Here is a 24,077-nt window from a genome sequence, read left to right as displayed (position 1 = left end):
TTCATCTTCCAAAGCTCTACTCAAATAAGTGGTTAAGTCTAACAATGCAAAATGCACATTTTTTCTTTATGTTCATTGGCCTTAAAATTTTGGTCAGCAGTGTATGTCCAAGTTCACTGGAATAGCTTTTTGGGTTGAAAAATTCTCTTTCATAACTGCAGCTTTTGCTTTGTGAATGAAGACATCACACCTACATTAGTTTTTCTAGTTTCATTCGTAAGCTTCAGTTGTCCTAAACATTTTCCTATGAATATTCTCTGTGGCCTTTTACTATTTAACAATCACACAAGAGAAACATCCTTTCTTGAAATGGGCTGTAGTGTATTCTTCCATTCATATGTCTTGCAATATTGCACTGCAATTTTAATTGATCAAACATTTATTATAAATAAAACACATACACCCTAAACATGATACTCGTGCTACCACAGCATGCATGTATGGTAAAATGCTACTGCATTTTACATAAAAATGTATGTATACATACAGTTACGACAGAAAGTGTTCGTACCCATGCCTCCCAAATTGTTTTTTGCTCATAACTTAAAAAGTATCATGATTAGGCTAATAGAAGTATGGTATATTATAAATATTACACTAACACACATCTACATAAATTTCTATGTAAATTAAACGACAAATAAACTGTTTATAAACAAATAACCAAAAATAGGAGGAGCAAAAAGTGTTCGTACATTTCAGAACGTGCAAAAAAAGATATTCCCGTAAAAATTTTGTTCAGTTTGGCAAAAAAACTAGATTATACCATTTCAGAACTAGACACTGGGTTCATAGTTATTGAAATTTAGCCAGCAAAACATTTACTTCCAGCAATTTAGAACTGTCTCCATCATTATCTGCTTGATCATCATGGCAAACAGGTAACAACTGTCCAGTGATTTAAAAAACCGAATTATTGTAAAATACAAATCTTGTGTGTCTCTTTCCAGTATTGCTACACAACTTAATGTGCCAAAATCTACTGTTCATAGCATAATTGCCAAGTTTAAGCTTACAGGATCAACTGCTAACCTCCCTCGTTCCGGACGCCCCACCAAAATTCCAGAGAGAACCAAGAGGAAGGTTCTCAAAGAAGTTAGTAGGGACCACGTTTAACACGTAATGACATACAGAAACCGGTAAGGGAAACTGGGTTTGGAGTAAGCACCTCTACAGTTACGAACATGTTACTCTCTTCTGGGTTCAAAGTGTGCAGTCCTCGTAGAACTCCATATTTAAAGCCTGTTCATTTAGAAGCATGATTGAGGTATGCAAGAAAGCATGTAGATAAACCCTTTACCTATTGGAAAAGTATTCGTTGGTTAGACGAGACTAAAATTGAGCTTTTCGGCCACAATGATGTTTATAGTATTTTACGTAAGAAGGGGAAACGAAATCTTCCAAAGAACACTGTCCTTACAGTTAAACACGGAGGTGTCTCGATCATGCTACGGGGTTCCTTCAGCTCTTCTGGTGTAGGCAGCCTTCACGGCATCAACGGAATCATGAAAAAAGAAGAGTACGTTGATATATTAGGCACTTATATCAAGAATGATGCTCGGAATTTGCGGCTTCGCCGTACTTGGATCTTCCAGCACGACAATGACCCTAAGCACACATCGAAATACGTGCAATCCTGGTTGCAGAGGAACCATATAAGCATTCGGGAGTGGCCATCACAGTCACCTGATCTCAACCCAACTGAAAACGTTTGGCATGAGTTGAAGACCAGGGTTCATCAGCGTCATCCAAAAAACTTGCAAGAGTTGGAGGTCTTCTGTAAAGAAGAATGGAAGAAAATGCCAGTCAAGTACTGTCAAACGATCATGGAGAGCTATGAAGAGAGATTGTGCCAAGTAATTCACCTGAAAGGCTTCACAACTGCCACTAAAGTAGACACACGAACACTTTCTGCCCCTCCTATGTTTGGTTATTTGTTTATAAACACTTTATTTGTTATTCAATTTACATAAAAATTTATGTAAATGTGTGTTAGTATAATATTTATAATACACTATACTTCCATTATTCTAATCATGATACTTTTTAAGTTATAAGGAAAAAACTACTCACGATGCAGTGGTACGAACACTTTCTGTCATAACTGTAGATAGATAAATACAGTCATATACAATAAAACTTACCATTTCCTTTCTTCCATCATACACATCATACGACACCCCTAAAACAAAATTAAGACCATATTATTTTATATAACGAAGTATTCAATGTTTTTTGCTGATTGACCACATGACCACTTTGTACTTGCTACAGTTTCAATACTACTAACTTTAAATATAGTATATGTACATTCACAAAATTTGGCACACTTTCAGTAAAAATTACAAGTCCCTTTTATAGACAAAAAATAAGATTTTTTGTTAATGAAGTATTTTTACTAAAGATTTATCCATGAATATATGAAGTCTTTTTTCACTAGTCTGAATTAATTTTCATGTTAAGATTAAAAACACTTTTCTTCATCTCAAAAATCTAAAATTTCGTTGCTTTAATCTCTAGAGCCTCCTAAATACATTTCACACTTTTTTCCAGTAAAAGTTTAAACTTTATCTCTTTATTTTCTCAACCCTAACTCAATACAAGGTTAGAAAACTTGAATAACCTTGTAAAAAAAAATTAAATCTAGTTATAATTTTTCTACACTGAAAATATACTTCTGACAGATAATTAACTCTACTTAGAAGGTTAACTGTTCTCATTCAATGCTGCCCTTTATAAGCAAACTTTTTTTTACATATGCTACAAGCCTTCCACTCCCTCCTCATGGAATTGGAAAATTCCAACATGTCTCTCATGCAAATCATACAACACCTCTTTAACCATTAGAAGATTGACATGCTCATGTGATGCATGTGACTCCCTCTACACTCGTTTACTCAATTTTAAAAGTTCTTTAATGTGAGGAGAGTGGGGAAGAAAAGTGGGAAGTGTGAGATAAGGTAATAACTATCAGAAATAAAGTTTTGATATATGAAAATTATAACTTCTCATTGAGTACTTACCTCTACTCACAAGGTTAGTTATAGATTCTCACATTCAGGTACCAGTGCAAGAAAATGACAGAATATACCCCCAAGACTATCTGAAATATACACCTAATAATGAAAGAAAGAGATCTGGAGAACAGAGCAGGGAAATCACACCATTTCTGAACCAAGTATAGCCTTTGTCTGTGTTTATAATTCATAAAATACAAAAGCAGAAATTATGATATGTAGAGTGGCTAGAGCATCTCAGACTACACTCAGCAATTCAACTACATCCAAAACTTCCTGCTTTACCAATGAGGTCCATAGATGGTACAGTTTGTAATGGACATGTTCATGAAACAATTATCAGAACCCTATTCTGACAGAAAGCATGCAGTCATGAACTAAAAGAGTGATAATCAATAAGGCTCACAGTGTAGATATGAAGCTGGAGAATACTTGGTCAGGTACCACTTCCATAGAGCAGAATCTGCAAGATAAAAATGGAAAGAAAGAGAGAAAGGCTCCTGAAAAAGAGAAAAATGGATAAAACTTAATAATTAAAGTTATACTGAAGTCTGAAACACCATCCACATGGAGAAGGCAAAACTCCAAAGTGGATGAAAGTGTGATGCAATGAAGACAATGTTAGAAAAAGTTATTGAGCATGATTCACATGCCAGCTTGTAGAATTTCCTCCAAGGATGACAAAGATGGGAAGAAACATAGAAAAAGGTATGGGAGAAGAAAGAGAGAGAGAATTAAGTCAAATGGACCAAAAAGTAGACCCAATTCTTAGGGGTAAAAGGGGAAAAATCATGAAGTGAGAAGGATTGCCAGGGAATAAAAAATATGATTGTGCATATCCTGGAGAGTAGCTGGATGTGCAATAAAACAATGTATGACTTTGCTAAAAAAAAAAAAAAAAAGTCTATCAGGATCTGGATGAGGGTAAAGATGGGAGAAAAAAGGAAGGATGGAAATAGGAGAAAAGAAAGATCAGTCATCCTAAGCTGCAAAGATCTGTTGTAAAATGAACAACCAGATAAAGGAAAGATGAGTAATGTGAAAAACGTACATGAAATGACAATAACGAACATATCTGACCATCAATGTCCAGAGGTTAAGAGAAAGAATTATGTAGTAAGGAAAAGATGTAATATTGAACATCACGAAGTGGTTCAAACAGAGATAAAGTAACCACATAAATGATTATATGAAAGACCTAATCCACACAAATATGATGTGCATGGCTACAGTAGAAGAGTAACCAAAACATAGATTTCTGGATTGGTTACCCCATGCTGGGTGATATGCACTCAACCAAAGAACTGGCAAAAAGGAATAAACCCCAGACAATGTCTGGAGAGGAGAAGGAAATGATGTGATGGCTGACACACATACAAAAGTTTAAGAATAGCTACATGCAAAGCATTGAAATCTGCAGGCCACTGGTTTAGAATATCATTGTGCTTGATTCATTCTCTCCATGCCTGATGGGAACCACCCATGAAAAGATGTAGGTTCAAACATAGAGAAAGAAGTGGTACACTGACCAATGTATAGGCATTGTCCAGCCACCAATGAATATAGTCTTGTAGGGAAGGAGGAAGAGATATGGGGGTGAAAAGAGGATCACGATCAAGGTGTTATTGTTTTGAAAAACCATTTAAAGGGATTGTAAATGGAGATGACCAAGGGGACTAGTGACATTGCAGAAGACCAAATTCCAAAAAGCAACAGAACCCTACAAACAGTAAGTGATTGAGCCAAGAGGGCATGATGAGTTAAAATTCATTAAGTTATGAAGAAGGAAGAGCTTGACAGAAATTTAACCTGTAAAAGATCCCCAAATTGGAAAAATAGTGAGAAGATCAGAGGACCAATCAACCTATCTGAGCTGCCACAGAAAGTATCTGACAAACAAGAGTGGTCAAATATAATAATAATATCAATCACTAATCAGAAGATAAAATGCAAAAGTCCAGTAAAGTTGACTAAATACACAAGGTGTCAAAGAAAGTCTGAAGGGAAGGTCTAAAATTGATTAACCAGCCCAAGATGGACAAACTGAAGAACAGAATTAGAAAGAGGTTATATCATTATACAAGGTATGTGTAGGAGACATCTGCAGAGAATATCCAAAACCCAGGAGAAAACATCTATCTCCAGTAAAGAAGGGCTCCAAGATGAACTTGGATGTTGATATGAAAAGAATCAATTTATATTTGTTTATTCTAAACTTGTAACAATATTCATCTTTTATTGTCCTTTGAACTGTGTCTAACTACTATTCATGCCATTACAAGTTGTTTACAAGTGTAAATAACCTAGAGAACATGCAGCTCATATCACATTATTGAATTACATTACTCACAATCTATTCCAAGTTGTTCACTTGTATACCTCATGAAATAGTTTTATTATAGTTATTATAATTATTTATTTTACCTAACTTTAACTAGCCTAAACAGATTAATTTGTTTTACAATTTAATTACTTTTATAACAAATAAAGAATACATATGCTGTTGATGAAATTTAAGCCTATTTATTTTACACTAAAGGTAGTGCTGCACTAAATTTCTATTTAACTAAGTAGCATACCAAAGAACACAGAATAATAACATGTAAAAGAAACACAGTTTCCCATAACCCTCACAAATTTTCTGGCTTTCTATAACTATGTAACAAGAACTGTTAAAACTAAGATCATCAATGTCTTTCCTGTGGGAATAAAGCTTGAACTAAAAGCAAAATTAACAATTCTTGTTACAGAAAATAACATAATAAGTAATTTATTTGAAGAAAACCTTGGCTTTCTATTGGTTATAAATAATATAGTATTAAACATAAGAAAGAACTATTGACTTTCCATTTGATAGCTCTATAACAAAACAAGATTGAAGACTATGAAAATTATGCTTTGCCTAGTGATGATAACATTATAATAAATAATTTACATTAAATTTCATATTTAATATGAAAGCAATATATAAATTAGTGAAGAGGGAATGTCTAAAGAGCACATGTCACAATTCTCACATTAAGGAAAATTCAGGATTTTTATAAATATTGCCTAACAGAACTTGTATACTATTAAGTTATGAAGTATCAACTAAAATTTTATACTATGCTAATTGGTATAATGTAAACAAAAAGTACTTTAATTAGGTTTTGAATGCAACACACTAAAAACCTTGAGACATGCACATTAGAAGAAACACATGGAAAGAAGGTTAAAATATATGTATACTTAAGTACGAGTTTATTAAATATGATAATCAGCATATTAGTTTAGGTTATAATTTCATTTTAACATTTAAGAACGTATGATAGATAAACATGTACAGAATTTTAGGGTTTTTTTTCTTCACATACCAATTAAGCGTAATGTTAGAACACAATGAGGCATAGTCCACTTAATGTCATAATCTTGAGTTCCGGTATAGTAATATCCAATCAAAAGGTAGCCCTATAGAAAAAAAAACATATCAAAACATACTGCCATGAAAATTATTAAACTAAAAACAAGATTAGCAGTTCATGTTTCTTTCAAAGTATCAGAACTTAATATATGCAAAAAAAATAAACTATCATATATAGACACTCAATATTTAATTGTGATAAATGTTACAAAATCTGGTAATGGTAGACAAGAGTTTCATCTTCTTCCTGCTTTATCAAGTATGTACAGCATCTGTAAAACAGCCTTGTTACACCAGTTTTTTTTATAGTAAGAAACCCAAACTAATCAATTTATAAATTACCAAACAAGAGATTAAATTTCTTATTCTTCAGCTTCATAAAAAACATTTTTCCTTCTATAAACTTAATGCTTACCATCAGTCATAAATGAAGTTCCAACTGGTCCAGTACTATAAAATTATAACATTTTAAACTAATTTAAATATAGATGTAGTTAATAACTTGCCTAGTGAGTGTAAAGATAGTTTATTTATTGATACTTTTCAAAAGTATATTGTTACTGATAACTTGAAAATTATAAAATAAAATATTTTGTGAAATACTAAAAAAAAAAAGGATCTAAATACAGAATAGGCACAAAATGTAATAAGAATAACATTCTGAAATCTATTGAAAACAATAATGATATATTTATGTAACTAAATTACATCTTATCCATGTAGATGGTTTCTGGAATAAAAGTTTTATGTACTTAAAATAAAAATAAAATTATCCCATATAAAATTAAAGAAATAACATACAGATTTATCATTTCATCAGTTAAAAAAATAATATTCAAGATTTGTAAGAAAAATTTGTTACAGTTCCCATTGATAAGGCTAATTGTAATACTGGTATCGTTTGTAAAAGGTTTTATGTGTTAATTATGATAAATGAAATCAACAGTACAGAAACACTTAAACTTATTACCCAGTCTTCAGATACCATAATTAATAATTTTATTAAAGCTTATAAAAACTTTATTCCAACCAAAATCCTTATGTAGATTTATCTTTTATTTATGCTATACCCAAACTCCAAAACTTTTCAGTTAAATTTAGATTTATTTCTAATTCAATAAGAACAATTATTAACTTGATAAACTTAAAAAAGTGTTAATAATGAAAAAAATACTTTTGAAAAGTAACAAATAATCAACCCACTTTAAAATATCTAGAAAGCTGTGAACAAATAAATAATATACAAACATTTAATTTCATCTCATTGTACACCACAATTCCATTAAAAGATTAAATCTGTTTTAAATTCATTGATAGAACAATTTTATCCTCTCACAGAACTGTAAAAAGAAAATTTAGCTCCAAAACTTTAAAGATACAAGTTTCTGTATTTACAATAATTATATATTTTTTAATAATCAGGTTTTTAAACAATAGGTGTTCCAATGAGAGCTAACTATTCTACTTGTATAGCAAATTTATATCTTTACTATTATGAGAATAGATTTACTAAAAACTACACGAATCCAGATATTTTTACAATAACTAGGGTATATAGAGGTTATTTAATGAGTATAAATAATCCTGAAATAAATTATGTTATTAACACTATTTATCCAGTAATATCAGAAATTGAAAACACTTCAATTTCTAATACAGAAGCATATTATTTAGATTTAGAAATTAAAATAACTGATAAGGATATCGATGTAAATATTTTTGATAAAATATTTTGCCTTTCCAATTTATGTTTTATCCTCTTAATGGTAATGCACCCTGCCCTTCTGTTATAAGAATTGTAACTTTGCTATAATTCAGATATTGTAAAATTTGTAATAAATTTCAATATTTTATCAGTAATGTTGAAATACTGATTAATGGATTTAATAAAGAAACTATATACACAATTATTAAACTATTTTGCAACAATTACAAGAATGTATTAAATCAATATAAAGAAATAACCATTTTTAATTATGAATAAGGTCATTTAACAACTTGACATTACTTCATGCAGATGCACACATTACTGCATATAAAAGCTTGTTTAGAGCATGATAATTACAGCAGACTTAATGGCTGATGGTTGGGAGTTATACTAGCTAATTTAGATAACTGGATGGGACCCTTCATACTAGTATAACTTGTTTACTGGAATACCAATTTGTGCCTTTCTACCATAATGTGGCTGAAATGCTAACTTCAAGATGTAAGTTTATTTAACTTACACCGAAATGATAGTAACTTCATTTTTATTTTTCAATTTTTTTTTTCCTTCTTCTTTACTTTGAAAAGCAGTTGCCTTCCCACAAATGTCTGCAGACATTAAAGAGTGATATAGATGTAGGACATTGTTGGCTTCTATATCTATTATTTCTGTTGTTATTCCTTTATGGGTCATTCCATACCAACTCACCCAGAAAAAAAGAACTTTTCCAAGTTCATGTCAAAGATTTTCTTGAAAAATTCTACCAAAAACTTCATTTTGATTTATTCAGCCATTCAAAATCCTAAAGCTGTACTACATGGCTGAATAAATCAAAATAAAGTTTTTGATTAAATTTTTTCAAGGAAATCTATAACATGAACTGGGAAGCCCTAGATGAGTTGGCATGGAAAGACCCTTATATGAAACTGACAAATGGAGATTAAGACAGTGTATCTCCACTGCAATCTGGGTACTACTACTTTACAGCACCTCCAAAACCTAGGGTACATTTTATATCCTATATTATAGCTTGTACCCTGGGATCCTTTCAAGTAGTGTAGCATTTTTATTTTATTTATTTTTGCTTTGGCTTGTTTTTAATTAAAACAAACTAATATAATTAGTCAGAGGTTTGAATTTCCTGTTTTAACACAGTCCTTCCTTTTCATATTGTTCACTTAACTCTTATCAGTATTAATTTTCTCTAAAAATATTTTGCATTTCATATATACTTTTGCTACTGAAATGGTTTATCCAAGTTGTTCATTCTTTTGCCTTCTTTGTTTCATACTTTGGCCATTGAAATGGAGTATCTGAGTTGTTCATTCTTTCAAAAAACTTTTGCCTCTTTGTTTTATGCAAGTTCCTGGCAGCTAACAATAACCAAGTTGTATTTATTTCTACTTCCATTCTGTTTTGTGATTAGAAGCAGTTATATTGCACTTTTAAATCTGATGTCATTTTACATTTGTTCAATTCCTTAAAATATTCATTTTATAACACTTTATTTGCTATTTAGGCAAAATGATTAGGCTGGAGACCTTAAAAGTTTAAATACAAATATTCTTAGTTAAGAGTTGTTCACCAGAAGAAAAATAACTGGTCAGCAACACATACCATCTACATAGTTCTTCTTAACTGAAAAGCTGGATTAACTGTCATTGTGATAAGGCTCTTTCAAATCTTTTATCACACCTCATTCTCACTTCTTCTCATCAGACTCAACTTCTTCATTACATTACATACATTTCTCAGATTTATTTGTATAGTGATATCTTACTGGAAGGTTATTAGCTGATGAATTCTATACGTTCATTCAATGGCCAGGTGGTAAAGGCACTCAACTTGTAATCCAAGGGTCGCAGGTTTGAATCTCTGTCACACCAAACATGCTTGCCCTTTCAGCCATGGGGGCATTATAAAGTGATGGTCAATCCCACTATTTGTTGGCAAATGAGTAGCTCTAGTCTTACACTGCTAAGTTAGGGATGGCTAGTGCAGATACCCCTCATGTAACTTTGCACAAAATTCAAAAACAAACAAACATTCATTCAAGCAGCAAGGTCTTAAAACTTGTAAACAAGCAATGCATGCTCACCTTTACAAACTATGTTTTTAAATAAAAAATATCATTTCTTCTTCAAAAAAAAGAGATACATGAACTATATATCAGGTCATCCCATAAGCCATGTCCAATTTTAGGTTCAGAAAAAGAGAAAGGATTTCAAATGCTTTTAATGTTATTTAATCCTGCCAACAATTCAAAAGCTTCTGGAATGTCACTTCCATAAAATTCTTGGGGTTTGGAGGAAGATAATATAGAGAGGGTAGTTTTGACATCTTTATGTGTTCCAAGCTCTTTTCCATCAGGATAGTTCTGCAAACTTCGAAACAGATGATAATCAGATGGGCAAGGTCTGGAGAATAAGGAAGATGTGGAAATTTTTCCCAGTCTAGTTCTTCAATCTTTGCAGATGTGATCCTTGCTGTATGGGACCATGCATCATCCTGGCATAACACAACACCTTTATGACTGATATAAGCAGGCCTCTTTTCTTTCAGTGCAACATTCAAGCACTCTAACTGTTGACAACAGAAGTCTGATGTAATCATCACATTGAGTGATAGTAACTCAAAGTGGATCACGCCAACAATATCCCACCAAACGCTTAAGAAGACTTTTCTAGAATGGAGGTCTATTTTGCTGTAGCCAGTTTACCTGCACTGAGCCATTGTCTGCAGCACTTAATATTTTTATAATATATCCATTTTACATCTCCAGTCACTAACCTGTCCCAAAAAGGTGAGTTATGTTCACAAGACTGCAGAGAAGTGCAAATGTCCACTCTTGCTACAAGGTTGGCTGCTGACAAATCATGAGAAACTCATTTTCCAAGTTTTTCCACCTTTCCAAGCTATTGCAGATGACAGTAAATTGTTAATTGGGTTGAATTAAGTTTCTGTGCTAGTTCTTCAACCGTTACAGCACAATCTTCATTAAGTGAAGCCAGCAGTAAGTCATCACCAAACTCAACAGGACGACCTGAACGTGGCACATAACTTAAGCTGTAGTCACCTGATCGGAACTTCTGAAACCACCTTCAACATTTTCTTTCATTGAGAGACTGCACCATAAACACCTTAAATATTTTGTGTAGTTTCTACTGCACTATTGTCTTTTTTAAACTCCTAAAGCATTATATGCCCAATGTGCTCTTCAAACACATCCATCCTCATAATGGTTTATTTGATTAATGATCTGAAAAAGTGCAGTTGGGTTAGTTTATTTGTACATTTATACATGTCCTACTACATATTTTAGTCATTAAAGCCTTCTACAAAGACAGAAATGATGATGCACTTTGTATTAAATTTTTGGACATTACTTATGGGATGACGTGATAATTTGGATATGAAAGTACAGTATACCTAAAAAAGTAATCAATCTTTCATTTATTAGCACAACAACAACTGTATGGAGCATTAAACTGTAAATTATAATGGTTTACATCTTTACTTAAACATCTGCAATCTATACTAGTACAATAAAGTAAGCTATTTCATCCAATCTTTAAACTTTCTTATTCTTACTATTTCTTCGTGTAATAAAAAACAGATACAAGTCTAATTAATTCCAAGCTTTTAAGAAATTCATTTTTTAAAAGGCTGAAATCACAATTTAATTCAAGAAAAAGAGGTCTGTGACAAAATTCAGTTCACAGCTACATCATAATTTATGTACTACGATATCACTAAAAATTGCAACTTTAAACAAGTTTCATTTTCTACAGCAAAATATTTTGAATATTTGATGTCTAAATGGTACAAATGTGTCAAAAGTGCTTGTTACTGAACATAACAAATATAATGTTAACATACTGTCTTAGTAGAGTAAATAAATGGGAGGGAAAGTTTTTGTTCATACATAAAATTTTAAAGAAATATTTGCAAGTAAAGATTCTATTCTATTCTTCAGGGGTCATTTCAGATATTTTCATTAAATATAAAACTTATTTCTTTAAACAGCAAAGTATACTAATGTAGAAAATGTATTTTGTTAATTTAGTTTGGATGGTTTTGGGGATTAAATGGGACAAAGCAACATGATTATATGCACCTTGTTAAAATTAAACCCTTTACCACAAGCAAGAGGATCAAAATCCACATTGTTTTTTTTTTAAAAAAGTACTAGTTTAAATGCAGTATTAACATTATTGCATAATTTTAAATTCTATATTTAATGGAAAACGTGCAAATTGGTTTTAAACTTAAGTTACTGACCAACTAATGTTTACATAAATGCTCTAAAAATCCTGAAAATATATATTAAAACTTCAGCTAATAGTTTTAGAAGCCAAGTTTATTAACCTCAGTCATACCATAAAAGTAAATTTGCTTAAAAACACCTTCTAATACATTATTACCTTTTTAACTGAAAAACATTCTTCACTTAGTATCACTTTTAGTAATTGAAATGAAACACTATTTTTAACACTTATAATATCATTTTGGAATAAAATTACTCTTATATAAATATTCCACAACCTTTATTTTGTTTGATTATAATTAAACAATTATTCTTAATGCATTTAACATTCTAACAAATAAAAATGATGTCATTCACTTTTAAGCTTATAATTTTATTGTTGTTTTAAAGTTAAGCACAAAACTATACTATGGGCTATCTGGGCTCTGCTCACTACAGATATTAATACCTGCATTCTTTCATTGTAAGTCTGCAGATGTACTGCTGTGCCACTGGGGGCTATAACTTTATAAAGATGTTCAAAATAAACTGAATTCTCTCACACTAAATGAGCAAGAAAATAAAAAAAAAAGAAATGCAATAACATAACACTTTCACATATCTTTTAAATAGTAGTTTCTTAATGAGGCATACCAAGGATTTCTCTGTATTAATAAAGTTGATATGGAGACATTTGGTATATTCAAAAAAGCATAATCATGTTTCAATTGTAGTAATAAAATTTTATGTAAATTATGTGGTTAATGTGTTCTACAGTGTGGTAATACACTTATTGCTTTCTCAAATAAATATAAAATAAACAGAAAAAGATCTAACAAAAAATAAAAAATTAGGTGTATAGTTAAAAGATCTGAATAAATTGTACAAGACTAAATTTAATTTTGGTTTTCATTGATAAAATCTGCTAGATAAGTTTTAATACATAAAAATTAAGAGTATTTCGAACTAATAGTACAATACATATAAATGCAACAAGTTCTTATGTGAATACAAATAGAGCTTTTTTGTTTTCTTAAACATTTTTAAGATTTATCTACCATGCCTAATAACTGAAGTTTGGGCAAAAGTAGTTAAAGCTTACTACTTTATTAAACAGAGTAAAGCTGTGCATGAAATACAATGAAGAATTTGAAGTTTTTGTAACTAACAGCCCTCAATAAAAAGAAAAAAGGAGGCTTATCTTCTTTAATAGAAGTTATGAGCTTATCCCTATTTGTATCCTTTTTTATATTTCATAGTTAAGCATTTAACAAATGAGCTCATTATTCCAAAAATTGATTAATTTTGAAGTCTAAGTTTAAGAAAGGTCCAGTTCAACCAACATCTTGGTCAACTTGTGTTACTGGGTTACCGTACTTTCCGCCTAATAAGCTGAATTTCTGGCCCTAAATTTTGGACCTGATTTTTGGGGGTCGGCTTATTGGCCGATCACACCTTCCGGAAATTTCTTCTTCTTAGGAAATGTTTTTCTTTTGAAAATTACCATAGGCGGTAATTTTGTCCCATCAGCAAAGCACGTTAAGGCTACAGTGAAACATTGTTTCTGGAATTTCATTGGTTACCTAATACAGTGAGTGGAGCCAATAACGAATGACATATTGATTCCATCTCTGTCTCAATACGACACGTTCTGCTTTACTACAGAACGCCAATGATCACACACAACATGCATGCTGACGCTGAAACGAGACTAAGAAATCATTTTGAAGAAACTTGTCACTTCTTAAAAATGGCTTCGGCTTATTGGGCGGTAATAAGCAAAAACCCTCATTTTCAGAGCTGAAAATTGGCCTCGGCTTATTCGGCGATTCGGCTTATTAACCGGAAAATACGGTATACCAGTTTTGGAGAATTCCACTCTTCATCAGTAACCCTGAACAAAAGTTAACCAAATGAAGATAAGATTTCAACTTCAAAATTAAATAATTTATAGAAGAGTATGCTTACTCATTATATCTGCTACTATATAATGTGAAGAAATGAATAGTGGCTAATACCGTTTTTCCTTCTCTTCACTTATCCAGTGTGTAGGTTTTTCTCATAGCAACTACAAAGCAAATTCACATTAACAGTATGTTTGATAGTTAAGCATTTGAAATAAGTAATAATTATCAATAGGAATGACAATATCAATGCTTCCAAGTTTGATGATGATGTAAATATCATAGTAACTATACTATATATTTATTAACTTTTATCTATTTGAAATAAGACAATGCTGGTTATCAGATTACATGTAAGATCTGCCATCAGAGGTACACAAGAAAAACTGGAAGAACTCTACACAGATGGATAGTAGATCATACTGATGCCCTTTATAAACAATAACATGAAAGCAATTTACAGATCATTTCTTACTTAATTTTGGATAACTAACACCTGACATGAAACTACCATTCTTGTAAAAAATTCTAACCAAAGTCACCAACTACACTGACACAAATTCAAGGAAGTTTTTCTCACTGGACAACTATGGTCACAGATAAATAGGAACAATTTTAATACATTTATTTTTTATCCTACCTTTTTTGTTACTTCACTCTGTAACCTTGATCCAAGTTATTTCTAAACTACATATGTAAAAGTGGCTCGTTTGGGTTGAGAATTTTTTTTTTTTTTACGTAGAGGAGTGAACAGCAAAGAAGGTCGAAACGTTGTTCACTCCTCTACGTAAAAAAAAAAATCTCAATCCAAATGAGCTGCTTTTACGTATATATTTCTCTACAAGTGGGTTTTCTCGACATCACTGATTATTATTTCCAAACTAGTTTTCTTTCAACAGTAAGGTTTACTACTTAAAACATCAAAAACACACACTACAAATGCACGTTATAGATTTAAAAATAATTTATCACTTAAACCATCTGCAGTTCTTCCAATAGTTCTTCAGCAACAGATTTTACCCCTTGGCATATTTAGACAGAAAACTATTGGAGGTAGGGAAAGCGAAAGATACTTTGCAAAGTCATGTAACAAAGTTCAGAATTTTATTGGAGAGTCAGCATGGTTTCACTATTGGAAAATCTTGCCTTACAAATCTTTTGACATTCTTTGAAAACAATACAGTATATGTAGATGAGGGTAAGAGAGTAGATTCAGTTAATCTGAATTTTCAGACAAGGTGCAACAATGTACCGAATAAAAGGCTTGTAAAGAACTTTATCTTTATAGATGTGGGGAATAAAATAACTAATTAATAGAAGAGTGGCTTGATGGAAAAAGCAGTGTTGTTATAAATGGAGTTCAAACTGGATTAATATTGCAAGTGGTGTACCTCAGGACTCAGTCTTAGGACCATTGCTCTTTTTGATTTGCATTAATGACAGATGAAAGAATGGTCATTAAATTACTTAAATTTGATGATGATACCAAGGTCTTATGTGTTGCTAGCTGTGAAGAGAATGCTGCTACTTAAAAAAAAAAAAAAAGATTTAAATTTTTCAGTGAATTGGGCAAATAAATGGCAATTTGGTTTTAATTATGATAAATGCAATATGTCACACATAAATTACCATAATTTGGATGGAAATTATCTTAAGAGTGTCATGAAAAAAGGGATCTTAGTGTAATAGTTCATCAGTCTCTTAAGCCATCAAAGCTAATAATAGAGCAAATTGAACTTTAATTGTATTTATAGAAATACTGAATACAAGTCTAAAGAGGTTATAATTTCTTTGTATAAGTTTAGGCCACACTTGGAGTACTGTGTTAAAGTATTGGGCTCCTTACCTTAAAAGAAAGGCACTGAATTGTTGAAAATGGTTCAGGAGGGTTACTAAAATAGTACTTGGATGGAAGGGTTGTCACATAAGGATGTATTAAGATTCTTAAAATTGTTTTCTCCTGAAAAAAAGAAGCAATCTGATTGAAGTGTTTAAGATTATGAATGAAACTGATAATTTTGATGCATAAACATTTTTCTTACTTAACAGCAAGAATTATAAAACTAGGGGACACAAATACAGATTTAGGCAAGGCAGAAGCTGTCTTCAGTTAAGACAATTTTAGTTTTCAAATAAAGTTGGCCTTCAGATGTTGTGGGGACAGTAAATTTAAATGAGCTTTAAAAAATGCTTCATAAGTTGTATGAATGATGAGGGATGACTTTATTTTATTTTTTTTATTTAACAGTTTATTTTGGCTCAAAGGATGGAACAGCCAAGATGGACCAAGAGGTCCCTTGTTATCCCTAAACATTATGTTCAGTTAAGCTATGAACTATAAGTTTCAGTTTATGTTTCAGTGAACACTCCTAAAAAAGCTGTAAAGCAAAATGTTAAGTGTCTAATGGAAGAAAAACATTTATGTTACAACATTATTTACTTTAGAATTAACATCTTATGAACATTAATACACACTATAGAAATTAAATAATGACTGTGTAACTGAGTATATATATTCTGTTATCAGAAGTGCTTTACATAAAACAATTTATTGTACAATAATAATTTTCACATTTTAAACCTATTGTTGTTTTTGTTTCCTTAAGGATATGCATGTCACAAATACAAGTTTCATGTTGCTTCAGCATGCAACTCTTACTTTCCTGCTTAGATGTTTATATCTTTATAACAATGGACAGGCTTTTAGGTGTTCTTTTCAAAGCTCATGCTTGCTATGAAATTCCATGATGGTAAGGCTGATCTTCACCCTGACAGAACTGATTGTACAACCTGCCTTGAAACCTATTGAAGTTCTTCTTTCCAATAAGTTTATAAATGAGGTGTCTGTGTATATATACCTGTCCTGTATGTAGTTGCAACACTTAGCAATCTCTCAGATTTATATACCAAGTAACTAACAGCATTCATTATTTTTTGCCAATAATGGTTTTGATAGTTTTACATCCACATTTTCTTCTTCAGTTCTTTTGCAATATGCCATACTATATTTCTGGTGGTCACTAAGAACATGCAAGAAGCCATTCAGTAGCTGTTCTTTCACTAAACTCCCAATCTTTTTATTTCATGTGATAGTTACTCCTAACTTCTAGCACTTTTTTCATTTTCATGATTCTGTTTTTGCAAGATAACCAGAACTTTAGGTGGTTTCCTTTGCAAACTCAAACGAAATATTTGTGTAGCACTTGAAAGCATGTTTTGTACATTCTATATTTTCAACTGTTATTCCATAAGGGCATTTCTCTAAGATAGATTTGTAGATATTTGAATCTTTGTTTCCTGTTACTTTTCAGTACCCCAGTCCATGTGTGAGATCAATACTTCAAAAGCCCTCAGCAATTTTATCCCACTTTATTCCAGTTTCTCCAGCATATTTGTTGTTTTAGTATTTCACCATGGATAGACAAAGCACAGATTCTGTAAAACTTGTCAAGAATACCCATATTTAGAATCTTCCTAGTACATTGGCCAGTGATGACTCCACATTCTGATTTTGCACTAAAGCAATCCTTACAGTAATTGTAAAATTGGTATCACTTATGTACAATAAATATTGAAATTTTCTAAAAAACATTTAAATGTACATCAGACAACTGAACAACAATTGTCTTTATATCAAAACATTTAAACAGTTTAAATACAGTTTACCTTTCACATTTTCTCTTTACTCTTGAAATACATCCGAGAACACATAACTGGAACACAAAGCAATGACATAATTTCTTCTTGTTGTGAATAACCACCTCTTCTGCTTATGATGCCACAGACAACAGTATTGTTGATATTTAAGCAAATCTCTTATTTTCAACACCAGATTTATTAATCTGTCTCTGCATATGTACTCATCAGCTTCATTATATGGCAAAAGTCACATATGAGATGCAGGATGCTTAATAGCCCTACTCGTTCTTCTCTTATACACTGAAACCAACTACCAGTGCCTTTAGTGCACCTGTATCTGTAGACAAGAAGGTTGTGATAGTTATAAATTCCAGTCAAAAATTAAAAGATCAAATACAGTTTTACTGTAACAAATGTCATATAAAGAGGGTTTATCTATCAAAACCAAGGTCTATGATTTCCAAAATAAAATGCCAGATATCAACAATATGTCACCCTTCAACACTGTTTAGTTCTATATCATTAGCAGGATTCCATGGATAGGACTCAACTTCCAGTGGTACATTACCACTATTCACATAGCTTTGAATATCAGGAAGACAAGTATTATAAGAAACTCATATAGATGTTTGTAGCTTATCAGAAGATGCTGTGATTGTAAATCTATTGTCCATAGAAAATAAAAAATTACTGTATCTCACAAAATTGTAATTGATCTTGAAACTTAGTAACAAAACATATTACAATACTGTAGGTTTATTGTGATACTCAAGTATGGAAGTAAATGATAATAATAATAAATTGACAAACAATGATTTATAAGGATAATAAAGTGATATATTTTGTTTGGGAAACATACTTCATGTTTCTGCACAAAAAATATCACCTCATTATCCTTAAAAATCATTGTTACCAACTTACTATCATCCTAATACTGACAAATTATGAGAGGATTTTTCTTCAACCTTTTTCTTGAAATGCAATCCATGAACGTTCTTCTTTTCCTTGTTGCTTGGAAAATGTTGAGTCTTTTTCAGCAAACAGCTTCACTAACATACAAGGGAAGTGAATGATCATTTATACCTCACTAATAAGGTTTAGTTGACCAAACTATTGTCAGCTGGTGTTTTCAGAACTGCTTTCTCAACAGTAGGTATTTTCTTTGCTGTAATGCCAATACCTGTTTCTTGACAGTTTCAACATAGTGAAGTAGTGGTAGTTAAATACCAGTTTATTATTTAGCTTAGTACACATTAAACACAAAAAAAATTAATGTTCCAAATTACTTTGTATGCAATTTCATCTAATTTATATGCACTTTATATTTCTGAACATTTGGAAAGATGAGCAACTGATACTGGGAAGGATGACTGCTATAATCAGCAAGAATTTACAGAGCTTGCTGTTTTGCTATTTTTTGAGTCATACATTTTGATTTACAATATGATTTTATGACACAATTAATATTACACATGTACAGACCTGTGTGTATATAAAATGAATAATGTTGAATCAAGATAGAAGCTTCAAAAAAACCCCACCCTCAAATCTGGAAAAAGAAGGGCCTCTATGCAACTTGATGTAACTATGACTTCTTTTCATGTTAGTGAATAATGTAGATTGGTGTTTAACAAATGGTGCTTCTATGTGCTAAATTAGTAGAAATGTGAGGAGCTTACTTTCAAGGCAACTAACTGTTCTCATACTCACAAGTAATAGAGGAGTAGGGGTTATAGTTACTACCAGTGATTCCACATTATTGATCATACTTTCTGAAAACACTATGCAATGATGCCTTATGATATACATTATGGACTAGTCTTCATTTGTGATATTAAAATTATGGGTGTAATTCAATAGATTAACTTCCCACAATTCATTTCATCAAAACCCTGGGGCAATCACACAGTCTACCACAGTTTCATTATAAATAGTTTATTTTCAGGTCATGCATATTACACCTATTTATAGAAGAATACTTGTACTTACACTGTACTGCCAGACAACTATGAGCAGTCATTATAATAAATAACCAGAAAAAAAAAACTACCTGTCAATTAATTTGAGAAAAAAAAAAACCTGAATATGTCAGATATTTTTCTAGTTATGAAAAGTTGAAATTATTAATTATCAATGTTTACAAATACTTCAATATGAAAATCACATCATTTCTTCATAAAAATAAAAATTTAACTGAAGTATGTTGTTTGAGATAGACATGTTCTACAAACTATATTTATGGAATAAGGAATAGAGTGAAAACTGTCCAAGTTGTTTCAGAAACTTCAGTTAAAAGTAACATTGTGCAATACCTGATGACTCTACAATTTACTTGTACTGTTTGTGTAGTAACATTGTGCAATATCTGATGACTCTACAATTTACTTGTACTGTTTGTGTAGTAACATTGTGCAATATCTGATGACTCTACAATTTACTTGTACTGTTTGTGATTCAAACATGTGATAATAAGCGTGAACACCCATGTTTTGTGAAAAGAAACTGACAAATAATTGTATTCACATAAAATTTACTAGTTTTTGTTTATGTACACAGAAATGAATTAGAGAGCCAAGTTATAAAAATTCTTGAAGCCAAGAATGGTTCTAAAATGTTCAATATATATAAGAAAAACATTCTGCCATTATTGACATTTTGTTGAAACATATATATAAATATCACTTGCAAATAACTTTCTGCAAGATTATTGTAACTAAATTGATAGTAATGATGCTGATACTAAATAAAACACAATTTTGATTGGATAATATTAACCACTGTCATTTCAAAGAAGCATCAGAGCTTTTGTCTTTCCTTGTTTGTAGCCACAGTTACCAAACAATATATGTTCTCCAATTAACAGAAAACTAATAATTTGACTACAGCCACTAAATAAAGTCCATTTTTGCTGATTAACAGCCAATATATGTATTCAAATCCTTTCCCTGCAAGTTATAAAAGATGTTATCTTGATGCATCTGCCTCATCTGGTGGTCTTAATCATTAATTCACTGCCTCAAATTCTAACCTTAAAGTTTTGGTACTTTATCAAAGACTATGAATTTCCTTGAAAAATATGATTAAAAAGTAAATTTACAATTTAAGCCAAAGCACCTATAATAAAAAAAAAAGGTACTTTCATAATATTGCCCACACCATGACTAAAGCAACACATTGTGTTGCTACTTTTAACAAAACAAATCATGAAACTGAGTTATAAATACTTAACACAGAACTATTTGTAAGCATATGACCTATATTTTTACAAAATTATAAGACAAAAGATCTACTTTACCATTTGTGGTACAGCATTTACTGTTCTGATCCACAATTAAGTTTAGTTTTAAGTATCATCTTCTGTTTCACAAAACTGAAAATTATGACCTAATTTTGAAGTTGTTCAACAATTTATTCACAGAAACAAAAAAGCTGAGAAATTTTAAATACTTGATTAAAAAACCTGGTGTTTTGTAGACAAAAGATGCAAAATTTTATCAAGATGTATAAAAAATGTTATGTTATAGTATGGTTACATATTAGGTACAGCTATGTAGCCCATATGTAATTGGCCAATTCCAGATTAATAAGATGTAAATACAATAGAAGTAAAACTTTTAATTAACCTGTTTTTACATTTTATTAATCCAAGATTGACCAATTACATATGGGCTACATAGCTGTACCTAATATGTAACCATACTATAATTTAACATTTTTTATAGATCTTGGTGAAATTTTGCAGCCTTAGTTAATATTACATCTTTTGTACACAAAACACCTGGTTTTTTAATCAAGTATTTACAATAAGATTTTCTGTCTGAATATATGGAGCCAAAGTCATTAATTGTTGACTGCTTTGACTGCAGTGATTTTCATGTTAAAATTAAAAATACTTTCCTTCATCTAAGCATTGTTAAATTTCATTTGTATAATTTCTATAACCTCCTTAATAAATATCAAACATTCTTCTTTCAGAAAAAAAACTTTTATCTGCTGTTTTATCTACCCTAACTCTATAAGCCTTCATTCAATTTGATAGACCCTACAATAACTAAAAGTTTTGAAATAATTCTAACTTACTCTTTTTTCTTTCTGGAGTGACTTAAAATTTAACAGGAAACTACAGTTGTTTATTCTAAATAGTTTAAAGCTAATAAGCATATATCTGTTTGTACTTAAATTTTATTGAGTTATTGCTCTTTAAAACATGTCTGACTAATAATCCTACTACACAAGTTTTGTAAATCACACAGCTGATGTGAAGCTTCCATTACCATATCAACTTACATAATGCATAACCTGCTCACAAGTATACCCAACGAGGAACTATTATTAAACATTTTCATTACTTAATCTATTTTTAACTAACATAAAAAAGTTTCTAATTTTTACATTTTATTTACTTTTATAATAATAAATAAAGAACAAATATGAAAAATGAAACATAGTACTTACCTGCCTTTTTTTTTTCTGTCAACTGTTCATCAAACTTCACCCTATTTTGTAATACTAATACTACTGCACTAAACGATTTTTTTACCTAATGACATAATGAAGTTAAGAACACAAAATAATAACATGTAAAAAGCAAACAATGTCCTATAACTATTATAATGTTTCTGGTTTTCTAACTTGTGATATGTTACAAATACAGCTAAACTCACTGATGTTTTTTTTGGGGGGGATACAGTTTGACCTGGGAGTGATATGACTGTTCTTTCTACACAAAAAAAATGTAATGTATCATCTGATAAATTAATACCTTGGCTTTCTATTTTAACATAAAAAAAAAACTATTCACAATTTGTAAATGAGAGAATGTGACAGGTGGGCAATGGCAAGTGGGTTTGGTTTTCTAGTTTAGTGTTCTGTGAACATGCAAGACTGAAGGCTATAAATATTTTGCTTTGCCTGAGTAATAACTATATTGTAATCAGTACCTCATGTTACATTACATACTTAAGAGAGTGGTAGAATATCAACCAGATGGGAAGGAAGACCTAGAGAGCAAATGCCACAATTCTCACACAAGAAAAGATTGAAGATTTTTTCATAAAATTGATAACTTAAAAGTATGATGTCAAGTTTATCTCTTTCTCAGGAGAATGATACGAGTACAACAAGATGTACTGTAACTCTGCAATTTTTTAATATATCCTCACTAAAACTGATAAGACTTTGTTAAATATCACAGGCATTTTGTACACAATAAACGACAGTATTTTGATTAAGTATTTCTACTAAAAATACATTATCTATCATAGTTACTTGCACTCTTAATAATTTGCACACTTAATAGTTCATGTGCAAGGTGATTTCCATTTTAAGCAAAAAATACTTTTCTTCAACTTACAGTTTTTGAGTTTCTTTTGCATAACCTACAGAACCTCCTAAATGAATATGAAAAGTACTCTTTAAGGCAAAGGTTTACATTTTATTTTCTCTACAGTATCACTACATACTATCATCAACCTAGAGTTACGAAATATAAAATATATATATAACATTTTATTTTTTTTGCACTATATTTTAAAGATCTTCTTTCAGTTATATTTATAATTTCAGGTCTTTCTCTTTATAAATATAACTTTTACTGTTTTGTTACTCATCTCAGTACAAATCAAGCAGTAATGTGTCTACAGCACAGGTGCCAGGACGTCAGCAAAATTATCCTACCCTCATGCAAGATCTTTAGCCTTCAAAATGATGCAAAATATGAAATATATTTTTAAAATGTTTAAACCTTTCAACTATGCATTTTAAACCACATATAATGTATAATTAACTAAGGTGTAAAAATCTAATAACAACACATTTAGTTAAGAAAAACTGCAAATCCTATAATAAATAAAGAAGCCAACAATACAACAGACAGTTATACAGATGATGACAACCATACACTAATTTAAAAAAAGAACACTGTAGGATTATAATGGAGAATGAACTATTTCTAATGACTATAAATGTGTATATATAGCAATTGCATATATGTTACAAAGCTCAAGCACAATTATAGATGGTAGGCATGATACCCATCAGGGGATGACAAAATTTATTAGTTGTTTCTACTCCATTCAGCTAAAGGACTTTAAAATTTATATGTAAATAAAAAAATTAAGTGTACTTCTTGTTCAGACATACATCTTCACAACTAGTGTTATTT

The 24,077-nt window shown here is 30.9% G+C and overlaps 1 protein-coding gene across 13 annotated transcripts in view; it reads right to left on the bottom strand.

The window, feature by feature from the left end:
* The window catches only part of LOC143237571 (lysophospholipid acyltransferase 5-like), a 124,694-nt gene that overhangs the window by 65,541 nt on the left and 35,076 nt on the right, over positions 1–24,077 (bottom strand). For all 13 annotated transcript variants that reach the window (XR_013020140.1, XR_013020141.1, XR_013020142.1 and 10 more), the window contains 2 exons: positions 6,371–6,464; positions 2,145–2,182 (listed from right to left, as the gene is read on the bottom strand). Coding sequence is in view for 9 of the 13 variants with exons in the window: in XM_076476979.1 (XP_076333094.1) it covers positions 2,145–2,182; positions 6,371–6,464 (132 nt within the window). In the remaining 4 variants the exon portion in view is untranslated. The remainder of the gene's footprint in view (positions 1–2,144; positions 2,183–6,370; positions 6,465–24,077) is intronic.

This window comes from Tachypleus tridentatus, chromosome 13 (assembly GCF_004210375.1).
Source record: "Tachypleus tridentatus isolate NWPU-2018 chromosome 13, ASM421037v1, whole genome shotgun sequence".
In the NCBI taxonomy this organism is placed as follows: Eukaryota; Metazoa; Arthropoda; class Merostomata; order Xiphosura; family Limulidae; genus Tachypleus; species Tachypleus tridentatus.
The sequence above is the reverse complement of the archived record's forward strand: the minus strand, read 5'-3'. Positions and strand labels throughout refer to the sequence as shown.